The sequence below is a fragment of the Aulostomus chinensis genome, chromosome 4, assembly GCF_037954235.1.
Source record: "Aulostomus chinensis isolate RoL2024-O1b breed Wild chromosome 4, RoL_Achi_v1.0, whole genome shotgun sequence".
Lineage (NCBI taxonomy): Eukaryota > Metazoa > Chordata > Actinopteri > Syngnathiformes > Aulostomidae > Aulostomus > Aulostomus chinensis.
Genome location: NC_141323.1, coordinates 18,850,446 through 18,875,262, shown reverse-complemented (window position 1 = coordinate 18,875,262; position 24,817 = coordinate 18,850,446). Strand labels below are relative to the sequence as shown.

The 24,817-nt window shown below is 41.2% G+C and overlaps 3 protein-coding genes across 14 annotated transcripts in view; 1 reads left to right on the top strand and 2 right to left on the bottom strand.

The window, feature by feature from the left end:
- Positions 1–1,597: 1,597 nt before the first annotated feature.
- zcrb1 (zinc finger CCHC-type and RNA binding motif 1) lies at positions 1,598–5,256 on the bottom strand. Of its 3 annotated transcripts, none has more exons than XM_086202247.1 (8): positions 5,131–5,256; positions 4,444–4,535; positions 4,311–4,339; positions 4,105–4,216; positions 3,876–3,983; positions 3,597–3,706; positions 3,427–3,502; positions 1,598–2,232 (listed from the first exon to the last, which is right to left on the bottom strand). In XM_086202247.1, the coding sequence occupies exons 2-8, from the start codon at positions 4,525–4,527 to the stop codon at positions 2,083–2,085; spliced, it is 669 nt and encodes a 222-aa protein (XP_086058373.1). In that variant the 5' UTR covers positions 4,528–4,535; positions 5,131–5,256; the 3' UTR covers positions 1,598–2,082. The 3 variants fall into 3 exon arrangements, with proteins under 3 accessions (XP_086058373.1, XP_086058372.1, XP_086058371.1); XM_086202246.1 differs by lacking the exon at positions 5,131–5,256 and adding an exon at positions 4,614–4,680; XM_086202245.1 differs by lacking the exon at positions 5,131–5,256 and adding an exon at positions 4,645–4,792 and having other exon boundaries at positions 1,601–2,232.
- Positions 4,792–23,566, top strand: pphln1 (periphilin 1). Of its 9 annotated transcripts, none has more exons than XM_086202235.1 (12): positions 4,792–4,860; positions 5,443–5,516; positions 5,642–5,712; positions 6,348–6,551; positions 7,668–7,729; positions 7,920–8,036; positions 8,714–8,892; positions 9,585–9,674; positions 11,074–11,109; positions 12,045–12,100; positions 15,570–15,707; positions 21,790–23,566. In XM_086202235.1, coding segments are annotated over exons 2-12 (1,227 nt in total). In that variant the 5' UTR covers positions 4,792–4,860; positions 5,443–5,515; the 3' UTR covers positions 22,063–23,566. The 9 variants fall into 9 exon arrangements, with proteins under 9 accessions (XP_086058361.1, XP_086058364.1, XP_086058363.1 ...); XM_086202238.1 differs by having other exon boundaries at positions 5,443–5,518; positions 8,714–8,886; XM_086202237.1 differs by having other exon boundaries at positions 5,642–5,706; positions 21,790–23,564.
- LOC147262928 (prickle-like protein 1) overlaps positions 22,344–24,817 on the bottom strand; it is a 79,036-nt gene continuing 76,562 nt past the window's right edge. Inside the window, exon 8 of one of the 2 annotated variants that reach the window (XM_086202233.1) lies at positions 22,344–24,747. In XM_086202233.1, coding sequence (XP_086058359.1) covers positions 23,780–24,747 — 968 coding nt within the window. In that variant the 3' untranslated portion in view covers positions 22,344–23,779. The remainder of the gene's footprint in view (positions 24,748–24,817) is intronic. The other variant, XM_086202234.1, reaches the window with a different exon arrangement.

Below are 24,817 nucleotides of genomic sequence, written 5' to 3'. Positions count from 1 at the left end.
TCTCATTTAATCCTATTTCTTTATTTTCATGACTTTTTACATTGTAGATTCTCACTAAAGGCATCAAAATTATGAGCGAACACATGGAGTTATGTAGTAAACAAAAAAGTGTGAAATAACTTAAAAAATGTTTTATATTTTCGATTCTTCAAAGTAGCCACCCTTTGCTTTGATTACTGCTTTGCTCACTCCTGGCTCCTTCTCTCCATGAGCTTCATGAGGGCGTCACCTGAAACGGTTTTCCAACAGTCTTGAAGGAGTTCCCAGAGATGCTGAGCTCTTGTTGGCCCTTTAGCCTTCACTCTGCGGTCCACTTCATTCCAAACCATCTGGATTGGTTTTAGGTCAGGTGACTGTGGAGGCCAGGTCATCTGGCGCAGCACTCCATCACTCTCCTTCATGGTCAAGTGGCCCTTACACAGCCTGGAGGTGTGTTTGGAGTCATTGTCCTGTCAAAAACATAAATGATGGTCCAAATAAACACGAACCGGATGGGATGGCGTGTCCCTGCAGGATGCTGTGGTAGCCATGCTGGCCAAGTGTTCCTTCAATTTTCTATAAATCCCCCCCAACAGTGTCACCTGCAAAGCACCCCCCACACCAACATACCTCCTCCTCCGTGCATCACGGTGGGAAACATGGATGTAGAGACCATCCGTTCACTTTTTCTGCGTTGCACAAAGACACGGAGGGTGGAACCAAAGATCTGGTCTGATGTTCATTCCTTGTGTTTCTTGGCCCAAACAAATCCCTTCTGCTTGTTGCTTTTTCTTAGTGTTAGTTTCATAGCAGCTATTTGACCAAACATTTTTCAATTTCACACAGTCTCCTCTGAAGAGTCGATGTAGAGATGCTAGAACTCTGTGTGCCTTTTTTTTTGGGCTCTAATCTGAAGTTCTGTTAACTTGCGATTTCTGAGGCCGGTGACTCGGATGAGCTTATCCTCAAGTTTTCCAGACGAGACTCTTGGTCTTCCTTTCCTGGGGCGGTCCTCATGTTTGCTACATAATTCCATATATCTCGCAAAACATATTTGATGTCTTCACTAAGTATCCACAATGTAGAAAGTAGTCAAAATAAAGAAAGAAACATGAAATGAGAAGGTGTCCAAACTTTTGACTGACTTATATATAAGTGCTATAAGCTAACTACACTCCATGAATGCCCTGCAGCACAGATGAACCAGTTGTTAAGGGATGGGACACACCCAGAGTGGCTAACCCAGTGCAGGACAGTCCTGATCATGAAGGACCCCCATAAGGGTCCCATCCTATCCGAACGAAGCACCAGCCACTGGTTGAGCAGACAAATCAACCTGTGCGTATACAGGTCTCCAGCTTGGTTATGAGCTTCATTCTCAGGTCATTCAGCCTTGTGTAAAGAGTTGTTGTTTTTTGGGCTTGGTACCTAACCTTGGAGTGGTGATGATGATCCATCGCCTCTCAAGTGTTGTCCTGGCTCCCCCTTGCTGTGACACGTTCACTGTACCTCATGTAACACTGGGCAAGAAGTTGATTATTTGGTAGCTTAGATGTCGGGTTTCAAAGCATCCATGTATTCCACCGCTTCTGCGTGTAACCCCTCTCACTTGGTTTATTTGTTTAGCAACATTCAACAGAATCCAGGTTCTCTGCTGTAGTCCATCCGTGTCATGTTCCAGTTGCCGACCCTATTGATCCATGTGATCTCGCTCTCTCTCTCTCAAGAATGCAACTAAAACTCAAGAATCATTTTGCTAATTTCCTTTTTCCAACATGAATGTTCTAAAAAAAAAAAAATGAAGCTGCTAATCAAGAATGAGGAGTAAAGTTCAGAACTGTTACTATCAGAGGTGAAATTGTCTTAATGTTTTGAAACTTCACCATTTATTTAATCATTCTTTCTCCTTTTAAACACTGGGATAAAAAAGCCACAAAAAAAATAAATAAATCAGAAACGAAATTTCATTTGCTGACAAAAAGACACAAACGGAATAAACCCTAGCATAAAGACCTCATCCTGTCAAGATCAAATGGAAGACATAATAGCAACTTAGAAATCCATGTTTATCAAACAGTTTGTTTGTGTGTGTTATTCCTCTTGTTAGTCACTGAGCTCCTCCTCGTCGCTGAAGTACGCACTCTTTTTGATCCTCGGTTTCCTGGAGTCTGACGATGTGGAGGCGTGAGCATCGTCCCCCTGGGACACAACCACCTGCTTCCTCTGCTTCTCCTCTTGCTCAATGCGGGCTTGCTGGAGGGATACAAAAAGAAAGAATTGACAGAACTTTTCTGTTTACCAAGCCTAATATATCAAAACCATTTATCTACACTATCTCCTCGCGATCCTCTTTTTTTGAAGTCATACAGACACATATACATACAAATACACACATATATACGTGTGTGTGTGTATATATGAGTATTTAATATGTGTGAGTATATGTATATACATATATATCGCTACATATGTTTATAAATGTATGTGTGTATATATATATCCATACATACACGTGTACACATTATATATATATATACACACACACACACACACATTTATAAACACATATATATATATATATATATATATATATATATATATATATACACACACACACACACACACACACACACACACACATATATATATATATATAAGTATTTATACACACACACATATTCTCACATATATTAAATACTCATATATACTGTACATACACACACACACACCTTTGAATAAAAATGTGAGTAATGTAATTATGTAATGTAATAAAGTAATTTGGTCATGGGGGTACACCACAGGAGATAAACCTGTCGGAGTATTCACATTCATGATGAAACTAAAAGTAGTGCTAAGCTTTCCTGTTGCTGTTTGCTCACACTTTACTCCAGACTCCTAATATTTTGTATGCAATGCAAACATAAAGTTTTAAGTATGGTTTTATCGAAATTAAATATGATATTCCCTTAAGGGTAGAGTAGGTTACTGAGATCGCAGTGACAAAGGCCATAAAAGTGTTTTAGCATATCGTGATGAAGTTGCGTGAACTGATATTTTGAGGGGCAGAGGCTCAAACAAAAACAAAAAAACTGGCACTGGTCACTTTTTTTTATATGAAAAAAATTATTGGTAAATAAGGTTGTGCATGTTTTACTTAAATATTTGTTTATTTTAAATACCCCTCGTGCACATTCTTTACAATCTTTACTTTTTGTCGGCCAATAAAAGCATCTGAAATCCATCCATTTTAAGCAATACCTCTAAAATCAAGCAAATCCAACAGTAAGCCCAACTTTTATTCTAAGGCAGGGGTGACTATGTGCACCAAAGTGGAATAATTTCCCTCAAGGATGGATGAACATGTCGAGAACTCCACGCCTCTCGCTTTTGCTCGTGTTGAGGCATTAAAACATCAGATTATTTTGTTTTCTGTATCTGCCCATTTACCTGAAAAGCTATGGCCTGGCTTAGACTATCTAATGCTGGGTCCTCTCCTTCTTCCTCACTTTCTTCTTCGTCTTCACTATGAGGGAGGAAAAAAAGGCAAAGATATAGATAAGAGAGAAAAGTTACCCATTCTATAGTTAGGAAATATCCCACATAACCTTAATCCTTACACATGCTCAGGTTGTTGAGCCTTTTTCTTCTTTTTCTTTTCTTTCTTTTTTGGAGGTTCCCTCTCTCCCAACAAGTTTTTGGGGCATGCATAGCTCAGATGTCCTGTATCCTGCAATATTTGATACAAAAACAAAGAAGGCAACCATAAAATGACCTTCATGTGATAATAAGTCTGTGAAGGGAATGTAAAATGGGATGATGAAATATTTAACGACCGTTATATAATGTGGTTACTTCTGCATTTATTTTCTGTATCACAAGACAAAACAACTACTGACCCCACATTCGTAACATCTAGTCTTGTCCGTGTAGTTGCGCCTTCTTATGAACTCGGCTGCACGCCCATTGTCAATGGCAATACTTGCTTTTACAGTTCTGCCAAACAACTGGGAGACAAAAAGAGCTGTGACTCTAACAAGTTCGTTAAATGAGTCATACAAACATTAAATAAGTGCCTAGGAGTGCAGCTTATACTCAGCGATCTTCACTTTGAATTGCTGGACCCACCTGTTTGTTGTTCACTGATCTGGCACAATTATGAGCCGATTCTCTGTCCAGGAATAGAATGAATGCCACCCCCTTACTTTTGTGAGTGTCTTTATCCTTTACGATTGTAACCCTGAAATGACAATAACATGACATTTTTTCATCCTTCATTCATGATCTAAATGTTTACAATGGTGTATAACTATAATACACACGGTAATACTCACTTCACAACTTTTCCGTATTTAGTAAATAACTAAAATGAGACAAAATTCAGTTTAGTTAATGGTGGAATTCCCAGCACTCCAAGGTATTGTCATAACCCATCTGGATTTAATAAAGATAATTCAACAATATTACCTTGTGTAAGTCATTGTTGGTCAGAGAGAATGGAAGGTTCGACACATACACTGTGCTCTTGCTTGGTGCCAATCCCCCGCTCATGCTGAAGACTGAAAACAAAACAAGATCCTATACATGTTAGATGATAACGCTGTCGCACACCCATTGTTTTAACATGACTAACTTACAGCAGCTAAATGAAGCAGCCGAATTCCTTACCAACAAAATCTCCACCGTCAGAAAAACACTAAAGATGAATAAACTGTATAAAATAGCTGTATTTTAAGTATTTACACGTTCAACCAACAGAAACAAATGCCATGTCTTGGTCGCCATCTGATGACGCATTGACCCCTGTCATCCAATAAAAAAGGGCTGTTGTTCATGTAGTTGCTAGCTGCAGCGGTAAGCTAAAGGTACGCTTTCCCAGTGGAGGTAAGAGTGCTTTCTTAATATGTATGATATCATTTAAGCTAAAGTGCGTGTTATTTAAGGAAATACTTATCTTCACAAATCTCTAATGCCCTGTAAATATTTGTCTATACGGAAGTGACGCCTAGTTAGCGTGATCTTAGATAAAGACCATGAATTGTACCGATATTAGCAGCATACATGAAGGCTAACAGTAGCTAATTGTCAATGCTAATCATCCGTCCTTCAGGAATTTGCTTTATTCCGTTGATTGTTTAATGAAGCACACCATACCTTATCTATGTTTCTCCACGTTTTACATGATGCCATTGATGCTGCGCTTAGCATTGTTGGTCTTATGGTTTATTCTGTCGTAGTTCAAGCAAGTCTGTTGGAAGTGTGTTAGCCTGCACAGCTGCTGGATCACTTCTCATGAACAAACAGAACCTACCAATCTCAGATGACATGCTACGTTTTTCTATACAGGCATAAGGACATCCGATCTCTGTTGGTTTTTATTCCTTAAATCTTTAATATCCAGAAAGTCGTATCATAATTTGAGTTTGTAACTTGTGTATTAATGCTATTTTTAAATTCTCTTTCTAGATTGTTTTGAGGATATAATTTTCTCCTATATCAAGCCATTCAGAGAAGTCCCTTAGTAAAAAAAAAAAAAAAAAAAGTAAGTGACTAATTTTTCAAATAAGTTGGTTTAATTTAAGCTGATAAAGAAACCTGTTTGCCTTATTTATTCTGAAGCACCACCCATGATGAGTATTTGACTTTCATGCTCTGCCTTTTACAGTGACGTACAGGAGAGAGAGGAGTATACGAGACGTGTATGAAGAACGGTTTCTATCTGACAGATCGGTGAGAGTATGTTTGGGCCTGGTGTCAATGTAAAGCAATTCCCTGTATTTGTTACTGTACTTTGACCAGATATGGAAAAGTATTGATACCACTATGATATACTAAATCCATTATGAGGTGTTGTGAATATGGGCTGCATGGTGGTGCAGTGGTCAGCACTGTCGCCTCACAGCAAGAAGGTTCCGGGTTCGACTCCCGGCTCGGGCGTGGGATCTTTCTGTGTGAGTCTCCATGTTCTCCCTGTTCTTGTGTGGGTTCTCTCCGGCTACTCCAACTTCCTCCCACCATCCAAAGACATCAAGAGGGGACGAGGCTGATTGATACTCTAAATTGACCGTAGGTGTGACTGTGAGTGTGAATGGTTGTTCGTCTCTCTCTATGTTGGCCCTGCGATGGACTGGCGACCTGTCCAGGGTGAACCCCGCCTCTCGCCCGTAGATGCTGGGATAGGCTCCAGCCCCCCTGCGACCCTTACTAGTAAGGAATAAGCGGAAGAGGACGATGGATGGACGATGGTGTTGTGAATATGTGCAGGCAGATATCAATTAGTAGAAAGAAAGAAATAAACCCCAGAAACATTAAAAAAGAGATGATTTTACTTTAAAAAAATTCAAATACTACTATTTCCCCATCCTGTGTAGGGCCCTTACCCACGAGCAGCTGGAACAGTGGAGAGGAGGGGCTTGTTTGGAAGGCCAGAAGAAGACTACAATCGCAGTGGGTATGAATATGAAGGAGGTCCTCGCTTTTTCCCAAATGGAGGTGGCCAGCGCAATTACCACGGAGAAGACCAGAGGAGCATTCATTTCCCTGCTGAACGTAGAGCTGTTCCACCTTCAAGGAGGGTAAGAGCAATAATGTCTCACGAATTAAGTGTTTTATGGCTTATCGTGTGTAAAAACAAAAAAAAAACTGGTAAAGCAGTGAAGAATAAACATTTGATAAGTGATGGAGCAAATGATTTTTGGATTTAATACAGGAAAATTAGGAAACGGCTTAAGGCGGCACGGTGGTTCAGTGGTCAGCATTGTCGCCTCACAGCAAGAAGGTTCCGGGTTTGAGCCCTGGCTCCAGCACGGGATCCTTCTGTGGGAGTTTGCAAGTTCTACCTGTGCCTCCCTGGGTTCTCTCTGGTACTCCAGCTTCCTCTCAGAGACCAAAGAGGGGACCAGTTTAATTGGATACTCTAAATTGACTGTAGGTGTGACTGTGAGTGTGACTGGTCGTCTGTCTATGTGTGTTGGCCCTGTGATGGACTGGCGACCCGTCCGGGGTGAACCCCGCCTCTCGCCTGAGGGCTGCTAGGATAGGCTCCAGCCCCCCCCACAACCGCTAGAAAAATGGATGGATGAATGGAACACATAGCTTGTTTGAGTAATTCCCAAAATTTTGTTTACAACTTATTAAGAGTAGAATAAAGTAAATGGAAACCCATGTTCAGTCACAGTTCTTTGTACTATTTGTATTAATTGTGTATGTAATTTGCCCTTGATTCTGAAATCATCAAAATATCGAAACTGTAAAAAATTCTTTTAACTCATCCATCAAAATTTTTTCAAAGGAGACATCACTGCACTGTTGTGTATAGTTGAAGATTTTGTTCAATTTCACGTCATTTATTAATGTTCAATATCTACACTCTCAAATATTAAGTCAATGTATGCACCCAAACATAAAAAAGTCCTCTTATTTTAATCAGGTCTGTGCTGCAGGAAAAAAAAAAAAAAAACCTCGTTCTTTTATTCATATTTTTTTTTAATCTTGCATTCAGTTTGTACTCTGAGATACTGCTGCATGCGCAGCAATTTTAGAAGTGGTGAAGTAAATCGCACATTATTTAATCAGAACTTAACTTTTTTTTTTTGTATCGTCAGGAGAAAAATAATTACATCTAGATCCTAGAAATATGGGATACATAATTCACGTCAGTTTGACTTATTTTTTTATTTACTTTCTTACAGGAGGATTATCCCTACAGAGGACCCAGGGACGACACGCACTCTGTTCGACCTTTGGAGTTTGGGTAAACTGCTCTGCCTCTCCTTTGGTGTTTATGTCCTATATCCTGAATGTATAAACCTGGCTGAACTATATGTGGATGCTCGTTGTGTAAAAATGTCCCAAATGTAATATCTGCCGTGTTAAACAGTGTTCTTTCATTTGGCCGTGACGGAACCTCCTGTTTTTTGTTTTGTTTTTTTTAACACCTTCAGCAACCGTGCACCACCTCCTCACAGCGTGCGAAGCCAGGGCATCTATCCAGCACCCAGATCACTCCCGGAGAGCGGGGAAGACACGCTAGTGCAAGCCATCCTCAACCTTGACCGAGGGTACACATGACTCATCACTTATTTATCCTACCAGTGTTCGTGTGACTTAAGTGCCCTCTTGTATGCCGCGTATTCACTGCAGACCAGTACTGTGATGCTGTCAAGCAGAAAGAAAATGATGACAAAAAAATCGGTTTATTGTTTGATTAAAATCTATAATTTTATATCTTTGTAACTGATTGACGCAAGTTTAAAAAAACACCTGTCCTGTCTGCCTCCCCCCCCCCCCCCCCCCCCCCACACACGAGTAGGTACTACTTAAGGTAACAGTGCCAGGGAATTATAGTAAACAGTTCTTGCCATAACTTTAATCCCCTCCTATGCAAAAGTCATTGTGGAATTACATCTGTTCTTTGTTTAGTGTTTTGCATTTTCATGAATTTCTTTTCGGTCCCATGGTATTACTGTTTTGGTTTTTTTTGTAATCTCTCATACTGACGGTTGTCGCATCCTGTACGAGACCTTAATCTGCACTATGATGTCCCGAACACTAGATGGCAGCAATGGCCTTTGTTTTGCACATAGATCAGAGAAGAATTTGACATCCTTTTTTTTTTTTAAAGACGAGCAAACTCCTTGTGAAGGATTTTTACCTTTTTGAAAATGGCTGTTTGTTAGATTAGCAAGAAGAACTGGAATATCAAAAAAAAAATAATTCCACAGTTTCTCTTTTTCAGGGAGGACCGAGACCACTACAGGAGGAAGGCTGCTCCATTCCCTCCCCTCAGAGAGCGCTCGCCAGTACGCCGTGAGGTAGCCCGATCCCCCCACAGTCGATCCGGCTCCAGCGTCAGCAGCCGAGGCTACTCGCCAGAAAGAGCCAAAAATCTCCCATTTCCATCACAGCAAGGCAAGAGTATGTAGAATTCCTATAGCTTACACTTCTCTCATGCACTGTGGAGCTCATCTGAAACCTCCTTTCTGTCTGTCACAGGAGGAAATTAAAAGGATGAGTAGATTCAAAAGCTTTACAGAGAAGCAGTTGACATTTTAATTATCATTAATTCTTGAGTAATTAGTGGATTAAAAATATATACAAAATATTTTTGGATTTGGTCTGTTTGCCACTCAACACCCCCCGGTTTGTTGATATTGTATCAAATGAAAGATCACGCAGATACCAGATGATGAGAACAGTTGTAGTTCTACAAAAAAAAACCAAACCCTTCAATTAGATGAACTGTAGAAGACGTGCAATTGTCAGTCTATACTGCATACTACAAAATCCAAAAAGTCTGTTTGACCCTGATCTCTGATGAAAAGATGACATTTGTAACCTAAAGTCATGAATTATTTATTCTCACCAGCTCCCTGATCTCATTGGCGGTAAAAGAAGCTGCACAAATCATCACAAAAGGCACAAAAATACCTTTTTAAAAAAAAAAGAAAAGACACTTTAACCTCGCTTCACAGTGTTTGATATTAATTGCAATCACCCCAATTGTACACCAGGGTGATTTATTTTTTTATTTTTATTTTTTTATAATATTAAATCTATCCAATTTGCTTTTTCTCCTCACCTGATGATCTCGTTGACTGGCTTTTCAGGTGTGGACGGTCCATCAGAGGGCCACACAAGTGTTTCTGAGCACCTCTGGGGGGCGCTCTTTCCTCAACAGAGTGGACATGACACTTCGGGTCTGTACGACGTGAATAAGCTTGGATCTGGGTGACTGCAGCTCGTCCGTGATGTTGCCTTGCACCCTTTTCATGTTCGTAAAATAGTCGGAGGAAAATGCCCCCCTTGATCAATCTTGAGAAGGATGCAAGGCCGTTTAATAACTATTTTTAAAGATTTAACTAGAACTTGAGCGGTCAACGGTTTCAAGACCACACACATTGCTACCACAGTTTTCTCTTTCGAAGAGTTAGGGTTGTACTGTCACCCAGGTCTGATTTATCATGAATTTTGTTTTTAATTAGTGCCTAGAGATGCCTTTGCTGTCATGGGTTTCCTGTCTGACATCTCTACTACACATTTTCTGGCGGTACATCAGCATTTCACATGGTTCTTACCTACATCTTTGTATATCTGTTAAGTGCATGACATTTAATCTTCAGGTCTTTAAAAAAAAAAAATCTAAAAATGCAATAAATGATTTCAAGAATTGGACTTTTCAGTATCAAAAGTAAAAAAAAAAACTGCTGCCAAACAGCCTGATTTTTGGTAATATTCAAAATATGAATCAATTAATATGGAAATGATTTGTCTTTACTGTTATGTACTACTTTTGCATAGCAATGCACATATAAAAAAAAACAATATATTTAATGTATTACTATCAAAAGGTGCACATTTGTTGACACCGTGTATCGGTTATAGATGGACTGATCAATATTTTGTCTGGTTCTCATGCTGACGTTATTGTAGAACTTGAGCAAATATGAAGTGGTTCATTTTACATTACACTGAATAGAAAAAAAAAAAAAAACATTGTCCAGTTTGTAGCTGTTTTGGCAATTAAAAAAAAAACCAAAAAACAAACTCTGATGAAGTGCAGGAACCATGGTTTTTACAGTCCAAAGTTGAAAGGCAATGTCGCTGCATAGGTATTCAAAGCAAATAGTTTGAATACCTTGTTTCAATATCATATTTCAGTCTGCTGATATTGGATATGTAACTTTAAGTTTGCATATCTGATTTCCCAGCAGGCCACCAATAAGTTGTCGATGAACTGGACTGTAAAATATGTAAACTCTGATGTATGTCGCTCCTTATGTTCATAGTTTGTTGTCTTAATCTCCCACAATCCCCCCCTTTCTAAAAGTAGAACGCCGTCATTTCAGTGTTGGACCAACTTCAGAGCCGTCTGGCTTGACATCGTCTCTCTCTTAGTAGTGCTTAGTCGTCACGAAGCCATTGTGGCGAAACGACCAAAGCGTTGTTAGATTATATGGAATAATGAGGGAAGTGCATGATTTGTGACCTTAAAAACTGACCAAAAGTGCCGTTCATAATTTTGTGACGTGGAGAAAATGTAGCCAGTCGATCAAAAGACTCTGTACTCGGTGACCTTCCGGTTTGGTCTTCCTACAGGGTATGAGGAGACTTATTCTCAGGGCAGGATGACCGGTAAGTACAGCTCAGATAGCAGTCGTCAAAAGGTTAGACAAGTTAAAGCCGGCATACATGCTAACAAATAATTACTCATCTAGCTGTTTTGGTTGCTAACGAGGCATCAAATTATGGTAGTTTCCTCCTTTTTTTTTATATTCTCCAAGTGGAGAAGACCACCATATTGTTTACACTGTTCTTCACATCAAAGTGTGCACAGTATTTTAAAAGAGAGACTAACAGGTAGATGAGATGACACGTATAGAATCTATTTCAGAAGTATCCGGTGGTTATAATTGTTAACCTACTCTCAGTCTGGGTAACTTGAGAATCGGAGACAGAGCCTTTCTAATGTCTCCAGCAGCCAACCTACATCTCAGTACTGTCTCCCACTTTGTCAGGCCTCATAAAAATGCCACCAGGTCGTGTGTGGAAGAGGAGGGGAAAGGGTATCGGGTGTCTGATTGATATTCCTGAAGACCAAGCTCTCGAATCATCGGCGTTTTTGTTTCATAACCAAGCAGGAGAGTTTGTTGGTAGATGAGTTTCTTGGCTACATGGCCATGATGCGGGACTGCTGCAGAAAACTTGAGACGAAATGGAAGTGTAGGTGGTGTGTGATAAATGAGCGAATCTGTATATTTCAGTGATTTGCCCGCTGGACTTCGGAGTACAATAGTGAACCATCTGCTTCTTGACTCTTCTCAGCGTTAAAGCCTCCATACCTTGTTTGGATTCCGGAACCAAACCCTTTTACACACTCCTGGTGTTAACGAGCCCATACACTTATTTTCAAACTAATCAACTTTTTTTTTTCTCCCCCCATTGAAGTCCTGCCTCCTGCTGTAGTCCTCCTGTGTCAAATTCCCAGGGTTTTTTTTTTGTTTTTTTTCCTCTGATTGTTTTCTGTCAAACTGTTGTCTTTTTTTTTTTTTGTGTGTGTCTTCCTCCAGAAAAAATTCCCGGTCTGTCAAGAGAAGGCTCTCCGCACAGTGCGTCCTCGTTCAAGGTGAGCTAGCATTCTCATAAGCATCTGAACTTCTTTTCATGAACGTGTCTTTTTTTTTTGTTAAAACAACAAAAACCACGCATTTTTACTGTACCACCGTTTTGTAGCTTTTCACAATGCAGCCGAATGCATCTGGACTTTCTTAAGTTCCATCCCTCTAATAAATGTTCAGTCCCCTTGAAGTATGTTAATGGCTTTTAAAGTGGCTCTCACGCGGAGCTTAAAAGCCATCAGGCATGTGCTGTGTTTACCTGTGCTGTAAACAGACTTCAGTCACAAGAACTTGTAATGAGCTAAGGAAAAGTGCTCAAGTGGCACCTGAAGTCTTTTTGTTTTTGTTTTCAAACCTTTTTAAATTTCCTTTTTTACTTTACTTTTTTTTTTTTTTTTTTTGAAGCGTTGTTTGTATCTCGAAGACCCTGCTTTGTGAATAATTTGGCCGCTATCTTTTCTCTACGCAGAGGAATCTAAATAGAATCAGATGTGTCTGAGACCGGCCACCCAGAAGAGAAGAGGCTAACGCATTAGCCCGAGTCATGACTTTATCACTGGATCTTAGCCGCAGAGCTCAGAGAGGGTCCCTACGGAACTCATTGGGATGTGTTTAGAGCATTTACAATGAACAATCGTTTCCTTTCTCTGTTAAAGGGTTAGCACTGGGGGGGGGGGGGAGTAGGAGTAGCTCTGACTGTCTGGCAGATGTAGCTGGTCATGCGTCTGCATGTTTGACGTTTAAAGGTCGTAAGGAAAGTGTTTACATATGAATCGCAAAGTAATATACCAGCATCCTTCAGTGGGACAAAGGCATAAAATATCTTCTTGGTGAGATTCTGTGTTCCAGCAATTGACTCCATCAAATAAGAGGATGTAGCTCCCGTGATATAATGGTTTTTTTTTTTTAAACCTAGAATTTGGGATTTTTCTCCTAGAAGTGACAGGATTTCAAGGGTGGAACTGACGATGAAAAAGGGGTGATCTGAACACTGTGCACCCATCAGTCTACCAGATACTGAGAACTGTGGCATTCAGAAATCCCCCCCCCCAAATTCTGTAGGCAAATAGTTGCTTGGACGACGTCGGTGGTGAGAGCGACCCAACTTAGCTGAAGTCATGCTCACCCCCAGAGACACGGCAAATCACCTCACAACAGTTGGAGAGCTTTTTCAATCAGTGTTAACTTTATGTTGCAGTAGCTAGATCCAACCTTGATGGTGAATCAGAACCCAGCTAAACCTCTGCTAAAATTAGATCAGCAGAGGTTTAGCAGGCATTTCCTCATCGTCAGCTGTTAAATCTTGCAGGATCTGTCGTCCTCGGAGGATTCTGTTCTATAAATTGCAGTCATCCGAAATGCTATAAAGATCAAAACAGAATGATGGCTTCACTCCAGCGTTATTTGGTCCTGGAGAATCCGTGTAAATGGAAATACTTACGCGAGTTGTTCTTGTGATGAACCTATTGAACATTAGGACAGGTACGGCATGCCCAAATAAGTGAAATTCTCTAGCTTGAGCACCCCTGAAACCCTGAAGATGCCTGATCATTTTATTTTCCCCGTATCATCTGAGTGGCAGTTGGCTCTTTGATTTCTTTGGAACCTCTTTTACGTGCTTGTGCGTTGGAAATCGGAGGATGCAAACTTCCTCCCCTCCTGATGTGCATTTCTGCATCAACCACCCAATCAACCGCTGTGATGAAAGTTTTACTGAGTGCTCCACCCTTTCAAACACACACACATACACATTGCCCGTCTTGCTTGCTGTGTTTGATCTGGCCCATGGTGCATTGTTTCTCTTTTCTGGGGGCACAAACCCATAACCTTGGCCAAGATGAAAGGCCCGTGTTGTGCCCCCAGTAAAGCCTGCACTAATGGCCCCTGCTGCTGCCTGCTGTGGATTCAACAAACACAAGCAGGACTTGTGGAGCCATCCCAGACAGAGCAGACCAAAGAGAGGGGACCTAAAAGAGCAGCTCCGGCTCTTGCCGGGAGCCAGGGTGGCCTAGAGGGTGGAGTGCATGTCCTGTAATTGAAAGGTCACCTAAAGGTTTCAGCTATACACAAGGTAATGAATTCCAGTCAGCTATAACATGTTGCCAACCAGAATAATTACTGTGTACTGCTGAGGTGGTGTTGCACAGTCGGACGATCACAAAAGCTGTTGTAATTTTGGCGGAACCTCCCGGGGCAGCTCGACATTTGTTTTGTTGTTTTTATTGTTTTTGGCATTTCGATACTAATTTGTACTTTTTTTTTTCTTTCTTTTTTTTTTTTTTTCTCGATGGGGAACGGAGTTACTTATTTTGAATTATTTAAGTAATGTGCACAGGATTCTGTCGAGAGGGCCCGGTAGCACCTCATCAGGTCGAGATGTGAAGTTCTCACACTTTCATCCTTTTGGGGATGAGCCTTTTTTTAAAAAAATATTTACTTTTGCCAATGTTTACCGTTCCAAGCAATGGCTTCCATGTTGCATTGTTCTTAGCTTGAAGCGAAAGGTTCAAACAAGGATATGTTTTTCTCTCGGGCTAAGGTGATGAAGAATGACAAACGTGATTGTTCATACGTGCGCTTGGGGATACACACTTGCCAAGCGTAGCCTCAAATTGGAATTGGAAATGTTTTTTTTTTTTTTTTATTTTTGACCACACTCGGCTTTGTGATCTACCATCTCGTGCAATTTCTCTCCTCAGTCATCTGGACACATACTATGACTTTGTCCGTGGCCTGTTTCCCCTCAACGTATGAGTGGACTTCATTCAAGGTTGGGTGGTTCTGCTCCCTGGCCTTCAAACTCTTTAATAGTATCAGGAAATGAGGAAAAGAAATTGAGCAGTGATCCAAGTTGGCCTCATTTCTTCCCTTTTTACTAATGGGTGCTGGAGTTTCCAGTGTACCCATCAGATGGCTCATCATGGTTGTGCCTCATTTTCTTCAGCTATTTATTTAAAAAAAAAAACAACTCAAATATTCATTCAGTATTGTATTGATCTGGTTAAGCGGATCGATACAGATGACCTTAGTTTATATGCGCTATTTGGTTAGTCTTCCTCCAATATGCTCCCCGTCAGCTGAGCATTGTGTGGCGCATGCTGATGTCACGTCTCGTCCTCGCCATCATAATTGGCACCCCTTTTATCTTCATGGCACATCAGTTTGGTTCAGTAAATGGTTCTTACATGCTAGTTGTTAATAATGGATGCTAATGAAGTCCTCTGCTATTTTGATATCGATTTTTATTAAAAGCAACGTTGTTGTGTAAACTTTTATGCTAGCAGCAAGGCTCAGTGGATGTCAAAGTTGATGAGTCTACCCCTTTTCGACTGACATACCTCAAGTGTATATGAACAGTACCCGAAGGATATATCTATTTGCTAAGGCGTTTCCCTCACCCTTCTTCTTTTTTCCTCTTTTCTTGGTTTTAGCGCTCCTAAAACACTCACCCATTATTTCCTCTTGTCTGTATTTTAGGACGACAACCATCCCCCAGAAGGAGAAAAAGAGGAGCCATTGGCGATTCCCGTTGTGGAGGAGAGCCAAAAGCCCGCAGACAACTTTCAAGAGCGACGAGCCCAAGCGATCGCAGCAAAAGCCCATGAAATCGAAAAGGTACCCTTTTTTTTTTTATTATTATTCGCATTCCAGCCGTAACGCATCGAATTTATACGAACTCGAACTTGTAACCGTTTGAGTCGGTGGATAGTTTTCACGTCAAGAATCTGAAAAGAGATTTCAGTTACTTCTCATGCGCTCTTCGGCCACGATACATCTGAATCGTCCAAAATGAGGGGTTCTCTTTTCTCTTTCCCTGGCACGGTGAAGGATGCATCCTAAAATGCCAACAACTTTCCGTTTTCACGCAGCAGTCAAATGAGGATTAATTAACTGCCAGAATTACCCCCGATTCCTTGACAAACACAAATGCAACATCTGTTCAAACGTCACAAACTCCCTCCAAGGATCTGACTGATCTCGCACTGAGTTTTAGGAACATTTGGGTTCGGGTTCACGGTACAGGGACGTATAAAACCACAAGTACAGTCTATACAGGGTATAGGTTCATACATGTAATGAATTGGGAGGTCAGCAGAGCTAAAACCACCCCAGGCTCAGGAGTTCCAGCTCTGCTCAGCTATCTAATGAGATCCATTCCTCCACCAGCGACTACTGCTGCTTTACTGGGACCATTAAACTTGAACCAGCTCTGCCCCGAAGCACACGCTGCACACTCGCATCGGGCTGCACCACAGAGCCTACGGGCTGTTATAACAACGTTGCTGACACTGCAGCTTCTGGCCTGTTTTATAGTCTCTCTCCACCCCAGTGTGTGTGCGCCTCCTCATTTTATAGGACAAAGCATTCACGCTCCAATTTGTGTTCATGCATTAAAAGTTGTCAGATGTACAGTCCACTGATGGTCATACCCGAAACTTTCTACTGGGATGCCAGTAGAAAGCGTAATTGATACCATCTTGCCCTGGTCTTCGAATGATGTCATGACCAAGTTTGAACAACGCATACAGTGAGAAATAACGGGGAAGATTGTGCACAGTTATTACTTGGACATGAATTTTCAGAAATCCCTCCCAATTGGAACTCCAGATCCCACACATGCTTGGTATGAAATGAACTGCGTGACCTGGCAGTCCTCAGTGTAAAAGGGATGCCATGCACTTGCAGGTGCGCTATATACCACAGCAGTAGTCCAATTAGATACTGGATGTTCTCATTGGAACGGGGGGGGGGGGGGGGGGGGGTTGGATTTATTGAAAAACATATTTCCACTTCCGGAACGGTAAATGTTGATTATGCCTCCTTTTTCTCGGTTCCAATCGTACTTTCTTTCGGCGAACCCTTTTGCGCTTCCTACCAAACAAGTTTACTCGTAGTTGCACTTAAAAACGACGCGTTTTTAATTTAAAGGCTAATAAACACATTTTTAAGTTGGACCAACTCGCTTACAGCATTTTAAAAGTCCCGTTTTTTTTAAAATTAGAATCTCTCAATGAACTTCTTGTATAATACAATGATTTGCCTTTCTTGTCAGGCTACATAGAAGGGACGGGAATAACACGGACTCACAATACAATGCCACTACGATGGCAGTGTCACAATACAGCGAGTCTGCAAATAATAACAAAGATATATTTCAGGACAGTTCATCTAAGATGCGCGACTGTCTGTGTAAATGAGGAAGAAAACAAGGCAAACAGTGGGAATTACTTCTTCTGTGTATTGTTGTTTTTGACCGAATTTTACAACTGAGATGAAACAAAAGAGTAGCAGCTTATCGTGCGTCCAAAGGTGCAAATGTACACCCGGCAACTTGTCAACATGGCAAGGCGTCTCCTTTTTTTTTTTTTTTAATTCCAACTTTTTAAATTAAAAAAACATTTTTTTTTTCCAGTTCTATTGCAAAAAGAAGTGTGGCCATGTGATGTAGTCATCGAGTATCGTCCCAATTCCGGACGGTGGGACTGAGTCAAATCAAATCAAGTTTTTTCTTTTATCCCTTGTTATTTTCTGTTTTGAAACAAATGGATTCAAACATAACCATGTTTTCGAGATGTCACATTTAAAAAAACAAAACAAAACAAAACAACAATTTAACCCTTGAGAGTTTTGGAGCCAAAACCTTAGAGAAAAAGCTTTCACGTGATGGCTGGCTTCCTGCCAAAGCGGCTCACACAGTACACCCAGTGACCAGCTTCTGGAAAATACGAGACCGTGACTGGTATGAATTTACCATCAGTCTCAGAATACACAGTCGTACTCGTAAGCCTTCTTTATCAGTCTAACACAACAGAGTAATTTTCACGTGTGCTCCGCCAAGTCCCACACGTTTCTCTTGCAGTGGGCACTCGTGTTCGGCCGCTCGTCAAGTGCGGGCCACTTGTTTGGATTTCGGCACTAAATCTGGTCTAGCCATCTCTTCATACACGTGGACACAAACAGTCCAGTAGCGCACGCTCAATACTGGTCATATAAATCATAAGCTTAGCTGTCCATCATCCAGCAGACGTCCTGCTGGACTGCGTTGTACTGGTTCCTCAGTGTGTGTTTGTGTAGTTAAGTAAAATTGGTCTGTGGAAATTCAACCTGAACCCACTCTCATTGTCAAAGTTGACTTTGGCCGCAGCACAAACTCACTGGTTCTAGAGAGTGACGAGGCAATGAAGGGTATTATGTGTGACTCCTCGCAGTCCAGGCTGTGATACAAAGGGAGTTTTATTTCATTTGTTGAGGAATCTAAATATATTTGGCTACAAGGCAGAAATCCAGACGGTTCCAGCCTTACTGACTTTTATTTTTAGCTTCAAAGATGGCAGCACTTGACTGAGGCCCCAACACTTTTCATTCTTGTTCTCCTCAAAGCTTTTCTAAAACCGGACAGGCAGGCTCACAAACTCACGTGTACCCTGTATTTTAGTGCCGAGCCACAATCAACACACAAGTTTAACTCTGTGTAGAAGATGATAGACGACGATTTTGAAAACGGTAGCACGTACACTCGACCGCCGCACCCAAACTCAAGAGCTGATCTTTTCCTTCCTGATTGGATAACAGGGGAGGGCTCTCAGGAAGTAGTTTTGAATACAGGAAGTGCATTTTCAGCACATTGTTATTTAGAAACAACTTTTCTGTTTTTAGTTTGTTTTTTTTGTTTTTTTGTCAGCACACTAAATTGGATGCCTCATGAGAAATGCCGATGAATAGATTCCCTATCATCAGCCGTTTAAAATGGAACGTAGAATATTAAAAATAATTAAAAATAAATTCTGCATAGTGGAGTGTGTGGCTATCAGGCTTTCATTTTTTGTGTGTGTGTGTGTGTGTGTGTGTGTGGAATTGTTAGCCTGAATGTCATGTAACAGCTTTCACTTGAGCCTTGATTGCACATGACGAAATGTACTGTAAAGGAGCCATAGAGACGCCCATAGAAGAGGGTGTGCTTGTCTTGCGTCAGCGTAATTTCCTGCAACTGTTGGCGTCCTCACGTTGACAACAAATTCCCACGTAAATCGTTTTCCTCTATTGTTAGACTCAGGTGACCAACAAAACACTGATGTTTCCTGGGGGTCAAGGAGGAGGCGACTAAGAAGCTCTTATCATCATCATCATCATGATGCAAAAACAAAAGCTGAATAGTCATTGGGTCCATTTACAAAGAGGTGCACAAGATCCAAAAATGCGCATGCGTGCTCTTAACATTCATAAATCACTCTCCACCTGGAAAATGAGCCTGTGGTGATTTGAGCATAAACGACATGAAAACAAAAATCGTACTTTAACACGGACAGCATGAGTGAATACCGTACTGCAACTCTTGTGAGTGTTTACGATAACTGGATCTATAATTATCATTTTGTTATGATGTGAAATTGGGTAAGAAGCATCCCTATTAGCTTGCGTTACCATTTCCATTCGAATTGATACAGCACTGGTATTCATGCTAGCAGCAGGTGAGCTGCTAATTCCACTTGACAAACAGTACTACAGGAGATTTTGCCAAATAAAAATACTTCATCAAATTTCGAAAACTGCAGTTGGATTTTTAATAATTTATCTGATTTCATAAGGAAGATATCTGGCCAGCTTTACACCACCAGTGCTCCATTTAGCATGGTCTCCTTCACTGGTTGAAAAGTTTCGCAACACTTTCGGCTGCTTTCCACTTACCGTGGCTGCTTTCAGTTCAGAGAGCTGCAGGGCGTAACACGTGCTGCCTTCAAATGGAACTCGTTAAGTCATCAAGTCGTGCACAGGAAAGGCTTGGCGTTCAAGTTGCAACCAGACAGGAGCATCGTTGGTTGTACGGCGTTGCTCTTGTTGTCGAGAAGCAACGGAGTCGACGAGCTAAGGCTAATAACTTGATGAGCGTGTTGTCACATTAGCGTCTCACCTGCCAAATCGAGAGGGTAAAACAATAAAAGTTAGTTAAAAACTCGCCCACGGACGCTGTCCTCTCTAAAAACGTCATCAAATGCGTCACAGGTCGCGTAATTGAAGTTATTAAAAAAAAAAAATCAGTACATACTTGCTTCATTCCACCACCTCCACATGAAAAGATGGCGAGGAGTCGACCTTTTGAGTAATTTTTTTTTTTTTTTTTTTCCCTTTTTAATGAGCGTGTGTTCGCTTAAATGTTTGTAGAAATGAGTCAGCATTTACTTGCTGGTTCAAACATTCTCCTGCCTAGTTTTGTTGTTATAGATTACAACTTTTGTGCAGGAACTTTTCTGTCAGGCCTTGTGATCCTAAATAAGATCAGAGCATGACTCATGAGTTAGAAGGTCTCAGTCATGCTTCCGCAGACCAACCCATGAAATAATTAGATTTTTCTATCAGCAAGAGGTACCCGAAACGACTTAACTATTTACAGACGCAGCATTTAGCTTTTTATCTACACGAGTAGCGTGTGCAGTTTCCATTTATTGTTGGAACTTCGGGAGTAAAATAACTCTGACAGCAGACATTCATTTATCGTCCCTCCCCTACACCGATCAAGCTTGCTATTCTAGCGGCACGACGAAAAGCTATAAATAAGCCGCTGACTTCCAACGCCCCGCAGCTCTTTTGCTATTCGGTGAATGAAGACTCATCCTGGCCCGGCCTAATTACACACACATGTGCACATGTTAAAACACACACATCCTCACAAAACAGTTAGGACAGGGACTACTAAGCGAATTAAAGAGCGAAGGGACAGATGGAGACATACGAAAAGATGAGGGAAACTGTGTGTGTGTGTGTGTCTTTGTCCCTGAGGTCTGGCAGTGATGTGGTCTGTCGAAAAATGGGACATCAACCCCGTATGCGATCTCATGGTCCTAGCCTCAAGGGTCTTTTTATCAACTAGTTCATTAATTTGTGTTCCTTTGTCACTGCAGGGTAGCACTTATTCATACCCATCAACCCCAAATCAAGGGCAACAGTGTTTTTTTACATTTACAGAGCGCTCAAGGATTTTTATTTTTTTTATTTTTATTTTTTTTAAACATGTGAGTCTATCCGCAACATACCTGGAACTTTTATTTCTCCTAGAGGACTAAAAAAGAAAAGAAGTACATTCCAGTGAGTTGACCTGACTGATATTTTCCACCTCTGGGATTTTAATTTGAAGGATCCCATGTCCGGTTTTTGTTTCTTGCAAACTGTCAAACTGGAGGCGGCAGTCTCTCTCCATTGTTTTGGGACATTTGAGGCTCAGCGTGAACTGGCAGCTTAAACAAGACTCCAGCACCTCTTCCTCATTGTCCCTCTTAACACCTCTGATCTTCCACTAAAGTTGGGTTGTTTTTTTTTATTGCTTCTTGGGTGACCCAGTCCCCTGTAAAAGACCTTTTTAATGAAACTCGAGGTAAGATGAGTTATCTTTTCTCTATTTTTTTTTTTTTTTTTTTCCATGTTCGTCAACACCGGCGTGCTCGGCCCGAGCGCATTGACACTAGAGTATTTACACCTAGGTGACAGGTTGCGCAGGAAGGAAACTGCTTTTTATTTTGAATTAACACCTTTCCCCTCAAAGCGCTTTCTTATATCCTCGACACCCCTCAGGCGTAAATCGTCGTATAAATGACGCCGCTGTTAGAAGCAACACATACGCGTTTGTCTTTTAATGCGTTTAACTGAAGTGTGCCAAGCCTCTGCACTTCTTCCTCACTTGTATTATGTTCCTGTCTGCTCGCAGGTGTACCGCCAGGACTGTGAGACATTTGGCATGGTGGTGAAGATGCTAGTAGCTAAAGACCCTAATCTGGAGAAGCAGCTCCAGGTTCCTCTCAGGGAAAACCTTGGGGAGATCCGTGAACGTTGTCTGGAGGACCTCAAACACTTCATCAGTGAACTGGATGAAGTAGTTCGGCAGCAAGAGCCCCCTGCCTGTGATTTGACCACACCCTCCGCATCTTTGAGCAGTCATAAACTTTCGAAGACGGGGGTCAATCACAGCTCAAGTTACTGACACACATGGGAAATGTGATAAGAGGATTTACTGTTGATTTTGATGGACACTTTGGATATATCCTGGATCGCTGGACTGAGCCTGTTTCGACAGCACAGCAACCTGAGGAACAACTCAACTTTGACAGAGGATGCAGTATCGCATTGTTCACGGGGATAATCAGTATTAGTTTTCAATAGATCATTTTTACCTTCACGTTCTGGGTCGAGAGTTGTTTTATACAATATCCACTAAAAACGAAAAAAGACAACATGGGTTTCATTTTAAAACCTTTCCTCATTTGAGGACCGTCAGTTCTGCAGCATGATCGCGTTTTCTTAAAAAGAAAAGCCAGATGTTTTGTTCTATTGTACTTTCAGCTACGTCAGTTTAATTTTGTAGTGGTCAGATATGACTTGGTGCTGCTAAATTCACAACAGTTCCTACTTTATTGTATAAAGGAAAAAAAAAATTGTACTGTCTAGAAATGCCAGTTCAGTTCTCTTTTCAGATGTTGTCATTTTGCTTTTCAAACTTTATATCCTTGGCCACTGATTTAAAAGAAAAAAAAAAATGTGCAAAGCTCAGTTATTTTGATATTGAGGTAAATCTTTGCACGTCTGAAGGTTATATTAAACATGATTGTTAACTTTTTTTCTTGTATATTTTATTGTGATCTGTTGTTACGTATTTAAACATACAACCGTTACAATGTTCTAAAGTATTTTTGTCCTGGACGACCAGCACCATTGTTTAATTCAGTACCTCCCATGAGACATATTTTGTTTTATTCAGCGACGGTTACTCTCCAACATTGAAGCGATTGACTTCCAACTTTTTGAAAGGTTTAACAGAAATAATCTACCCAAAATAGAAAGGTTACAAAATATGCGGTTTGAAAGTACAACCATTCATGAAGCTTTGGAGAAAAATATTTATTACAAGCGTCTTTATATCACAAAGCGTTTAACTCGTTATGACAGCAGGTTCAGTGAATAGTTTGAAATGAATATTGAAATGTGTGTGTGTGTAACAGCCGTTCGTATGTTTTGTACACCAATAATGAGCATTGTGGAGTAAATAGTCGACGTTGTATCATGGCACTTAGCTGTGAAGAACAGAATAAGAAATGGCACTTTATTTGCTTGCAATTACAGTTGGTATTTTCTGGAATCATACACTTAAGAAACATTTATTTCAAACAAAGATATAAAGATACCAGTATTAAAATCTTAACTTAGTATATACACTGTCATTTTGACTATTATGCATTAAATTATTTGGTTAGTTTCTATTTTCTACTGTAATTATCAACCTCTGTGTACAATAATTTGCCATTTTACGTGACACAAAAAGGCATGGCTGCACACCTTTGATCGTGAACCATGTTTAAGTCTTCGCGGGAAAATGCTCCTCGCGACTAAACTGTACGATTTCACTCAGCACAAAAGGTCCTGTAGAAGGCCTCCCAGTATCCCCAGTCCGTGCAGCATTTCCCAGTGCTCAAAATCAGCCACGTTTTCACATTCAAATTAAAATCTATACACATTGAATCCTATTTTGTGTCAAATGAAAGCTTTCTCTTTTCCGTAGATGTGAGCCTATATTGTGATATGCATCCTGACATATTCGCCCACGTGGTTGTTTTGGACTGCCTTTGAAAACCTTGATGTGATTTGTGGAAACCGTTATGTGATGAACCAAATTATTGCTGAGTGTTTGTGCAGGTTGTAGTACGTTAGGAGATTATACAGTTTTTGGACCGGTGGCCCTTGCGGCGCCGAGTTTGTGAGACATGACTTGGACCTGAAAGGGCTGTGACTCTAGTTGGGTAGTCCTCAGCGTAGTAGCGACCAGCAGGTCGAGGCTGAGGGATTGGCTGACCCAGGAAATAACCCTCTTCCTCAGAGTCTGATGAGGAGGATGAAGAGCAAGTGGAGCACCACTCATCCTCGTCTTTGTAGAGACCCATGAAATGCTCAAAGCGCGGCTCTCCTTGAGTCGATCCCTGAAGCATATAGTCCGATCGGGTTTGTGAGTAGGCCAGAGGCAGCCTTTGTGAGGGGTGCTGTAGGAACAGGGCACCACAAGGGGGGTTTCCTGGACTCTGTTGCCGGGGATGATATGGCCTCTGGGCCTTTTCCAAAGGCACCATGTGAAGGGCGTTGTCCGAGTGGGTTTTTCGGCTCCTGTGGTGCCTGCTGTGGTGGTGGTGCCGTTTATTCTGCCCATGGTGGCTCCTAGGACGGTTTCTTTCTCTGCCCATCTCATTTGGGCCATACACCCTCCGCTGTGGCCTCTCACTCATGGGATGCTTTCTAACACTGATCTCAAACCCATCATTGTATCCATTGTCAACAGTGTCCTCCGTAAACTTGACCATCTGAGGAGGCCTGGACTGTGACTTGCTCCTCCGCAGAGCGGGTGCATGAACAAAGGAGGGTGACAAGCCTTCCGCATGTGGGTACAAGGAGAGAAGTCCTCCAGCTTTCCCTCCCCTCATTGCCAATGCTACATCCTCTGCTGCCTCCTCTTCTCCCTTCTCCATATTAAGATTAAGAGAGTTGGTACTGTGGTGAAGATGAGATGAATTGAAGGTTCCCATGTTGCTCATTTTCTCACAGTCATCTGCCACCAAAGGATCCTGAATGGATTGAAAGGAGTAGACTATCGGTCTATCTCTCCCATCCCCATCAACTGATGCGCCTAAGGAGAGCAAACAGAAATATTTATCTTATACACATGTACAGTTTGACATTTTCTTTTCCCAAAATAA

Coding starts and splice junctions, on each gene's coding strand:
- zcrb1 (XM_086202247.1), bottom strand. CDS start 4,527: ATGAGCGGGGGATTGGCACCAAGCAAGAGCACAGTGTATGTGTCGAAC. Junction 3,707..3,875: donor CTAGATGTTACGAATGTGGG/GTCAGTAGTTGT, acceptor CAAATATTGCAG/GATACAGGACATCTGAGCTA. Junction 2,233..3,426: donor GCCAGGCCATAGCTTTTCAG/GTAAATGGGCAG, acceptor GTATCCCTCCAG/CAAGCCCGCATTGAGCAAGA.
- pphln1 (XM_086202235.1), top strand. Junction 8,037..8,713: donor ATCCTCAACCTTGACCGAGG/GTACACATGACT, acceptor TCTCTTTTTCAG/GGAGGACCGAGACCACTACA. Junction 15,708..21,789: donor AAGCCCATGAAATCGAAAAG/GTACCCTTTTTT, acceptor GTCTGCTCGCAG/GTGTACCGCCAGGACTGTGA.